The 10,574-nt window shown below is 36.9% G+C and overlaps 1 protein-coding gene across 1 annotated transcript; it reads left to right on the forward strand.

Annotated features, from left to right (window-relative positions):
- The first annotated feature begins 1,203 nt into the window (after positions 1–1,203).
- Positions 1,204–10,417, forward strand: psmd4a (proteasome 26S subunit ubiquitin receptor, non-ATPase 4a). Its single transcript, XM_079878734.1, has 10 exons — positions 1,204–1,295; positions 2,455–2,595; positions 2,675–2,789; positions 4,486–4,572; positions 4,678–4,746; positions 4,847–5,062; positions 6,114–6,222; positions 9,532–9,663; positions 9,758–9,810; positions 9,935–10,417. The coding sequence occupies exons 1-10, from the start codon at positions 1,270–1,272 to the stop codon at positions 10,103–10,105; spliced, it is 1,119 nt and encodes a 372-aa protein (XP_079734860.1). The 5' UTR covers positions 1,204–1,269; the 3' UTR covers positions 10,106–10,417.
- Positions 10,418–10,574: the final 157 nt, after the last annotated feature.

A 10,574-nucleotide genomic window follows, 5' to 3' on the forward strand; every position in this document is an offset into this window, starting at 1 on the left:
TAAGGCAACAGATCACTTTTGTAACATTGGCAGAAATATTAAACCATGTATAAAAGACCTAATTCAGTATTTCGGCTTGCAGGACTAATGTTTTTTATTATTATTTGTTTGCTTTTTTTAGTATTGATTTTAAAATGGCAGTTTTTTAGGGCACAATAAGACAGACCTGGCTGAACAGCTACTGTAAAACTATATATAGCATCTGTGCTGTTTTCCTTTAATGAAATTTAGGTTACATAGACTGTGTAGCTTAGGGACTTCTCTTAATGCCTCGGTTTTGTTGAGAGAATTGAAGTCAAACTAAACTAAATCCTGAACAAAACTTTTTATTTTCTCATTTTTGAATGTGCATGCTAATCAGTCAGCCTGAATGCAGAGACATTAATGATGCAAATATTATGAAATATGGATACGTAGTTGAGTAAGGGAACATTGCTGGAACTTTTTCTGTGACAATTTTTATGAACAACAAAAAAAAAAACATTCCTGTACAAAGTCATATTTATTTGTATGTTTGCTTGTAATTTATTTCTTTATCTCAAGTTCCAAATTGTCTATTGCAGGTTTTTATGTGACACGGTATGCAAGTTCTGACACCTGGTGGCTGTGTAAATTTGTTTGGGTTGGTGAATGCGTTTTTTTTTTTTTACTGTACACTCACGATCTGGGATTCTTGTGCAATTGCTGTTTGCTCTGAAAATGCTTATTGCCTCAAACTGAGAATTGTCTTAAGTAGTACATTTAAAATATTTCTCTCTTACAATGACTCTCTGTCAGAGGATATTGAGACTTTCTGAGTGGAAAATATTGTAACATTTCATGCTGTATGCAAATTACTGAAATAAACAACACTGAAAAAATTGAACTTCCTGTGTTATGCTTTACTATCAGAAGATCTCTTCAAGCCTGTTCAAGGCATTGTATGTGTTTTAGGGTTTACATCTGCATTTAAATGTCACGTTGTTCCAAAACTGTATGACTTATTCCTGTGAAAACAAAAGAGATGCTTGGCAAAGTTTGGCAACGAAAGAACAAGGTGAGGATATTTACATTTTTGGAGAGAACGACCCTGTTCTCAGACACGTGACCTCCGACCACATGTGGGCGCTACGCATTTACAAATATATTTCCACGATGCGACCGGGAAGAGAAGCAGCGACGGAGCTGTCGACCAATCAGCTTTGCGTTTACAAATATCGTCAGTGTCCTACATCTGTAAACCAATCAGCGATGCCGTCACTTTGGGAAACGGACTAGAGGATTTCCAAGATGGGGCTCGAAAGCACTATGGTCTGGTAAGAAATAAACAAACGCGTTGTTTTAGATATAAATACGCCTTTTGCATAGTTAATACTCCTCCGACTTATTGTAAATACGTAGGTTTTTCGTTCTGTCACACTTTTGAGCTCATAGTTGGGAACAAGTAAGACAATTCAATAGTCGCTTTCTGGTTAGAATGACATTCTCCTGAGTCATTATTCAGCAGGTAGAGCTATCATAAAGAAACAGATCACAAACACATTTATGACCCATAAACAATGACCACTTGTTTGTGAACTCGGTCTGATAGCATCTTATTCGGTCTGATAGCATCTTATTCAGTCTTCTAGAACTGTCATGAAGAGATACTGAATGTGTTGTTGGTCCAACGCCCTCTAATGCTGTCTAGATAGGCAGCTTGCTTGTTTTTGATACACAGTCATAGCTAAAGCGGTTGTCTACTGCTAGGATCTAGTTCACTCACTCTGGCTGTTATGCAAATGAAAATAGGATAACTGTGTGCTTGTGTTTCATTCTTCATTCCTTGCAAATGTCAGCCAGTCAAGTCACCTTTATTTATATAGCGCTTTATACTATACTGAAGGCAGTTCAACGTTGATTCAGTTCAATTAAATAACTTTAATAATGTAAAGTTAATCAATTATGAAATGACTGTAATCATCATGAAACTACTTGTCCTAGCAGGTCCTGGAATGGCACATTCATAGCTGGCCATAGGGGCTAATCTAATTGGCGTAGTCTTCGCTGTCACAATGAAATCAAATTTGAAAATTCTTATTTTTTATGAAATATTGCTATTTATAATAAATCATTTATTTGTGCACATGCTTATTTTTATTAAATTCATGTGCCCTCGTAATCTTTAATCCCATCCCTCTTGCATTGACATCTCTCTGACATTCACATGAGATCACAGCAATAGCAAACCACAACTATCCAATCAATTCCCGATGGACAAAATCAAGTCCCGCCCTACATTTCTACTCATTCAAGAAGCTGTTTTATTCTGATATGCGGCACAATAGGGAAGAAAACACTTTCATAACTTGCCTTTAATGCTGACTTTAAGGATACAGACTGATCTGATCACCCAGTTTATACTATTACACTTCCATAAATTCAATGATTGTTTTAAATAGGAAACATGCTGATTGCCTTCATTCGTCTTTACAGTGTGGACAACAGTGAATACATGAGGAATGGAGACTTTCTGCCCACCAGGTTACAGGCACAGCAGGATGCGGTCAACATTGTCTGTCACTCAAAGACCCGTAGCAACCCAGAGAACAATGTGGGCCTAATCACAATGGCCAAGTAAGTTTGTCTGTGCTGTATTTTATTTCATGCAGTGGTGATGTTTGCATGTAATAACACATGGTTTGATTTTGTGCAGTAATTGTGAGGTCCTCACCACTTTAACACCAGACTGCGGCCGCATACTCTCAAAGCTCCATGCGGTTCAGCCAGTGGGAAAAATCTGCTTCTGCACCGGCATACGAGTGGCACATGTAAGTACATTCATTGATGCTTAAAGGGGTAGTTGACCCAAAAAATGAACATTTACTCACCCTTATTTTTTTCCAAACCTGTATGACTTACTTTTTCATTGATAAGCCATGACGCACAAGCATCATATTGAGTGATTACTTCTGTTCAGAAATTTATCTATCATCCCATCCAATAAATCGCAATAATCTTTGTTACTATTGATATGAAACAAAGTCTCAGATTTCAAATTACGTCCATTTTCTTACGAAATTCAAAACCATAAATACCGTTTTGACGCTGTGGTGTGAGATCGCTCAGCTCAAGAGAAGCAGCAGCGCGGAACGCACATGATCTTCTCTTCTGCCTTAATAATACCAGTTACAGCGGGAAATAAACATGAATGAGCATCAGAAAGTGTGTTAAAAGAGAGTACATGTCACATAGAATCGCTCAATTAGTGTTTCAACCGTGGAAATACGTCAGTAAAACAGCTTGTAAACAACATTATGTAACATCACATTTACCTCAGAAAAACCATATGCAGTGACCATAAACTCATTAGTCAGCTAGAAAAATTAAATCTAGAGAGCAGCATTTTGCTAAATATATGCACCAAATGACATATCCATTATAATTTTTAATGTTCTTCAATATGTAATGCATGTTTGAATAAATCTGGCAAGTTTTTATGACAGCCAGCATTTAAATGTTTATATTTCATATAACTTTATTACTATAAAAATAAATAAAAGTGTCATTTAATATTCAATATTATAGTAGGCTAATGAAGCCTAGTAGGCTACCACTGACTCCCATAGTTTACAGCATTAGTTAAGAGATTTGTTTTCCTTGAGAAAATTTGCCATGTATTGTACTTGATATCCAAAATAATCAATATTAAGTCGAATCGAATCAGAATCGAAATCGAATCGAATTGCAAGCTTGTGAATCGAAATCGAATCGAATTGTGAAATTTGAGTCAATACCCAGCCCTAATATATATATATATGTATTAGGGCTGTCAAACGATTAATCGCGATTAATCGCATCCAAAATAAGTTTGTGTTTACATAATATATGTGTGTGTATGGATTATAATTATTTTCTATATATAAATACACACACATACATATATGTTTAAGAAAAATGTGTTATTTATAAATAAAATATTTATATATAATATAAATTATATATAATATAAATATATATACACAGTATATACATGCAAATATTTCTTAAATATATACATGCATGTGTGTGTATTTATATATAGAAAATAATTATACACCGTACACACACATATATTATGTAAACACAAACTTATTTTGGATGCGATTAATCGTGATTAATCGTTTGACAGCCCTAATATATATATATATATATATGTGTGTTGAACCCTTAATCTCCATTCTTTGTAATTGCTTGGAAAAAACTTCCTGTAAATTCTTCAGAAATGTTCCTTATGTGTTCCGTTATGTTGTATTTTAATCCTCTGAAACAAAGTAAAGAGGCCGCACTATGCATATAAAACGTTTATTTATATGTTAAATAAACGTTTTATATGCATAGTGCGGCCTCTTTACTTTGTTTCATATGTGTTATATAAGGCCAGCACTCTGAAAATCTAAAAAAACATAGAGTGAAGCCTGCTCCCAACCCTATCACTTATTGTATTTTAATCCTCTAACATTTACTTTTGTGTATGTCTACATGTAGTTGGCACTAAAGCATAGACAAGGCAAGAACCACAAGATGAGGATTGTCGCTTTTGTGGGCAGCCCAGTGGAGGACAACGAAAAAGATGTATGTGTTTTATTTTTTTATTGATTTTATTATTATTTATTATTCATCTTTATTTCAGGTAGTACAAGCTCTAAAAAATGTTTTTTTAATTCAAATCTTTTCCAGCTGGTGAAGTTGGCAAAACGGTTGAAAAAAGAAAAAGTCAATGTAGATCTGATAAATTTCGGAGAAGAGGTGACTGTTCAAAACTTTCTTACCTGTTAATCAATTAAAGATCTTTCAGGTTTTTCTTACTTACATTTTTCGTTTTGTCTCTTTTACTCAACCTGTTCAGGAGGTGAACACAGAGAAACTGACTGCGTTTGTGAACACTCTGAATGGAAAGGAGGGCACAGGTTCTCATCTGGTCACGGTTCCCCCTGGCCCCAGCCTGGCTGATGCCCTGCTCTCTTCACCCATCCTGGCTGGTGAGGGTGGTACCATGATGGGCCTGGGTGCAAGTGATTTTGAATTTGGAGTGGACCCCAGTGCGGACCCAGAGCTGGCCCTGGTAATATACAAATTCATCTCTGGGATAATTGCACTGAAGAATGAATCCATAAATGTAAAAGTGAAATGTCATTTTTTTTAAAGGTGACACTACTTTTACATCTGTTTAAAATGCAGAGACGTCTATAAGTAAAGCATTTATTCAGAAATTTTGGCTGACAAAGTGGTTTTAAAGGGCCGAAATCAATGACGGAAACAGTTATGTTTGATTAGCGCCTCTCCAATGGCGCATTTTGACTCTCCAGCGTCTATTTCTTGCTAGTGTCGATTTCTTTAATATGAAACAGTTTCAATTTTCAAATTTAGTTGATTTTATCACAACATTTTTCACTAAAGGAAGATATAGAATGACTTACTGGAAAGATTTCAATAAAACAGCTTGTGTAAACATGATGTCCCATAACATTACATTTACCTCAGGAAAGCCATTCAATCTCTATATCTCATTAGTTAGCTAGAAAGAAATTACATATGCACTGCATTACATATTCATAATATTTTTACTTAACCTCTCAGTGATGTATTCATTATTTAATGTATGTTTGAATAAATCTGTCTTGAAAGCAACTTATTTATCACAGCTATTGTTAAAATATTTATATTTCACCAACAAACTGGAGTAGAAACCTAATTCTATGATTCTATTTCTGGATTATTACATAAACTTTAAGTTTGTTGTTCAGATAAAAACTAATTAAAAAGTCTAAAATTAATACAATTATACAACAATATTTTTTTAAATAAGAACATTCTTGGTTTTCAGCCAAGTTCGTCTTGAATTTTCTGTCTCGGCCCAGAATTCTCTTTCTGCATTCTCTCACCCTCAAATGGGTGAACACTAAAGCTCTGTGGTACTTTAGCATTGCTCTGTTTGTTTGTGCATGCCTTACAACTTCAGTAGCATTATTGAATGATCAATTCTCCCACATTGATTCAAATTATTAAAGCAATTAGCAACAATTTTAGAATGTTGTTTAGGGCAATCTCACTTGAGATCTATTCTGATGACATTAAAAGGGGAGATGTTTATTGGAGTTGCTTTTGATATACAGGCGCTGCGTGTATCTATGGAAGAACAAAGGCAGAGGCAGGAAGAGGAGGCTCGTAGGGCGGCCGCCCAATCAGCAGCTGAAGCTGGCGTTCCCACCGCAACCGCTGACGGTAAACACGTGTGGATGTTTGAAATACTGAAGGATGGTGGTGGGCACAGTGGTTCAATCTGGGCAAATCATTTTTATTAATAAATCATTAACAAACATTATATAATGCTTAACAGATCATTGGTTAATATATATTCACATTTGAGATAATGTGCTGGTTAATGTTTACTAATGAACTTATTAAATATTACGTAATGATTATCAGATCATTATTTAATGTAAATAAAATGCTAACAAATCTCATTACACTTCAATTTACATATTGTTTAACATTTACAAATGTTGTGGAAAAATAGTAATTTTAAGCACTTTGCATACTATTCAAGTTAACATATTATTCATTAACATAAGGTCATACATTTGGTCTTCGTTTGTTGTTTTTTACAAATCATTTATTAATTATTTGTTCATGTTTTTGCAGTACTCAATCTAAAGTTGAAACCATTCATTATTTATAAATGTTTATACACATTTACTAACCATTTAGTAAATTAATGGACAGTTATCTCAATGGTAAAGTGCTCCAAATGACCTGAATTCACCCTATTTACACATACTTGTAATTTTTTATTGCCTCAACAGGATATTCCTCGAATCATACATCAACAGGAGAAAAATCGAATTTTCAAGAAAATACTTTTTCGTTTGTCAAAACAATGTAATATAAAAATTTTGAACTGTGTCCCCTTATAGTAATCAAATTGACCTCTGTATACTGTCGACACCTTAACCAACCCTTATACCTACCCGTACCACCAACCCTTATACCTACCCGTACCACCAACCCTTATATACCTACCCGTACCACCAACCCTTATACCTACCCGTACCACCAACCCTTATACCTACCCGTACCACCAACCCTTATACCTAGCCGTACCACCAACCCTTATACCTACCCGTACCACCAACCCTTAAACCTACCCGTACCACCAACCCTTATACCTACCCGTACCACCAACCCTTATACCTACCCGTACCACCAACCCTTAAACCTACCCGTACCACCAACCCTTATATACCTACCCGTACCACCAACCCTTATACCTACCCGTACCACCAACCCTTATACCTACCCGTACCACCAACCCTTATACCTAGCCGTACCACCAACCCTTATACCTACCCGTACCACCAACCCTTATATACCTACCCGTACCACCAACCCTTATACCTACCCGTACCACCAACCCTTATACCTACCCGTACCACCAACCCTTATATACCTACCCGTACCACCAACCCTTATACCTACCCGTACCACCAACCCTTATACCTACCCGTACCACCAACCCTTATACCTAGCCGTACCACCAACCCTTATACCTACCCGTACCACCAACCCTTATACCTACCCGTACCACCAACCCTTATACCTACCCGTACCACCAACCCTTAAACCTACCCGTACCACCAACCCTTATATACCTACCCGTACCACCAACCCTTATACCTACCCGTACCACCAACCCTTATACCTACCCGTACCACCAACCCTTATACCTAGCCGTACCACCAACCCTTATACCTACCCGTACCACCAACCCTTATATACCTACCCGTACCACCAACCCTTATACCTACCCGTACCACCAACCCTTATACCTACCCGTACCACCAACCCTTATACCTACCCGTACCACCAACCCTTATACCTAGCCGTACCACCAACCCTTATACCTACCCGTACCACCAACCCCGTACCACCAACCCTTATATACCTACCCGTACCACCAACCCTTATACCTACCCGTACCACCAACCCTTATACCTACCCGTACCACCAACCCTTATACCTACCCGTACCACCAACCCTTATACCTACCCGTACCACCAACCCTTATACCTAGCCGTACCACCAACCCTTAAACCTACCCGTACCACCAACCCTTATACCTACCCGTACCACCAACCCTTATATACCTACCCGCACCACCAACCCTTATACCTACCTGTACCACCAACCCTTATACCTACCCGTACCACCAACCCTTATACCTACCCGTACCACCAACCCTTAAACCTACCCGTACCACCAACCCTTAAACCAACCCGTACCACCAACCCTTAAACCTACCCGTACCACCAACCCTTATATACCTACCCGTACCACCAACCCTTATACCTACCCGTACCACCAACCCTTAAACCTACCCGTACCACCAACCCTTAAACCAACCCGTACCACCAACCCTTAAACCTACCCGTACCACCAACCCTTATATACCTACCCGTACCACCAACCCTTATACCTACCCGTACCACCAACCCTTATACCTACCCGTACCACCAACCCTTATACCTACCCGTACCACCAACCCTTAAACCTACCCGTACCACCAACCCTTAAACCTACCCGTACCACCAACCCTTATACCAACCCGCACCACCAAACCTGTCCCTAACATTACCTGAATCATACCTCAATAGCAGCAAGTGTTTTGCAATAGAAAACACAAGTTTTTTTTACACAAGTACATAGCAGATAAAGAAACCTAATATAAAGTGGGACCAGACATTCTTATATTTGTTTAATTTTCTGTTAAACATCTGGATCATTCATAGCTACCAAATGACTTTTTGGATTTGTAAATGTAAAAATAAAGTAATAAATGAACTGATGTTTAATGACATTTGTAAGCATTTTAATTTACATTAAATAATGATCTGTTAATCAATCAACACGTAACATTTAGTTCTTCAGTAACAAGCACATTATCTCATATTTCTAGTTGTGAATATTTATTAACTAATGATCTGTTAAGCTTTATATGTTTTTAATCAAAATGTTGATTAATTTAAGTTATATATAAAGTGTTACCGCATATGGTACAAAAAACATTTGATCTTATATTTTTTTAATTTATATTTTCTTTGCATCATTTAAATTACAAATATTTCATCATAGTATATATGAAGAGTTCAGATGCAAAAGCCTCTAAGTGCCATCTGAATTTGTTTTGTAGAATGATCATTTTTATCAAGCTCGTATATTTAAGTTCAGTAATTTCACTTAAATGTCAATGAAAATTACCTATTAATTGTCATTTAAGTGAAATTACTGAACTTAAATATACAAGCTTGATAAAAATGATCATTCTAGAAGAAAATTTCAGATGGCACTTAGAGGCTTTTGCATCTGAACTCTTCATATATTACCAGATGATTTCTGCCTTTCATATCACTAATACAGTCCTGAATAACCTTTTTCTAAAATGCTGAATCAGTTATTGACTCATTTTTGCGGCCTATTCCTTTTACCTTAAAGTCGATTCCCGTTTCAGACAATGCTGTTTGTTCTCTCCCTCAGAATCAGAGGAAGCTCTTCTGAAGATGTCCGTCTCTCAGCCCGAGAGTGCTGTGGCAGCACTGCCAGACTTCAGCAGCATGACAGAGGAGGAGCAGATAGCCTATGCCATGCAGATGTCCCTGGCAGGTGGAGGTTTGTGTCGCCCTCTTGTACCTTGTTAATCTTAGAACATACTTTGTGTGCTTGACATAGGATGTAATATTGCTCATTATCCATCTTATGTCAGAATTTGGAGAATCAATGGATACGGGAGCTCCAATGGACACTGCGGAATCTAAGGTAATTAAAAATATTGTCTGCTGGGCTCATCACAGTTTTAGTATTCTAAAAAATATAACTTCATTTTAAATTTTATAGTTTCACTTTAAAACTTTTCACTTTCACTTTTTAACTGATTCTACAGGAAGAGGATGATTATGATGTAATGCAGGACCCAGAATTCCTCCAAAGTGTCCTGGAGAATCTACCTGGTGTTGACCCCAACAATGAGGCCATCCGCAATGCCATGGGCTCCCTGGCCTCTCAGAGTGGTAACAAACAAGAGGGGAAAAAAGATGATGAGAAGAAGAAATAAATTCAAGTGTTCTGTGACTGAATGTGATTGCTGTGCAAGCCATTTGACATGTGAAATGCAGAAATGAGTTAAATTCAAGTGGCCAGCAGAAGTCTTTATAAAAGCAGTTTTAGATGCATAATGAGTTGCAATCAGACATTCATAACCAAATTACTGCAATGTTGTGTGGTACCTCAAAAATTCACACATGGCTTGCTTTTTTCCCTTTTTGCTCTGTGCACAATTGATTAAATATTTGATAATCCCATGCAAGACATGTAATCTGAATGGTTTTCTTTTTTCTATTGCCATTAAAATGACATCTGACCAGAAGCCTTACAGGTCCTTATTTTGCTAAAAAACATATTTTACCTTGGCTTGTCAGTAACTTGTTTTGACAATATAATGAAAATATTACACATGATAAGTAGTATGTTTTATTAAAAGAAACCTGACTACAATGACAAGCATATAGAAATATTCAAATGTT

This window comes from Squalius cephalus (assembly GCF_949319135.1).
Source record: "Squalius cephalus genome assembly, chromosome: 8".
NCBI lineage: Eukaryota > Metazoa > Chordata > Actinopteri > Cypriniformes > Leuciscidae > Squalius > Squalius cephalus.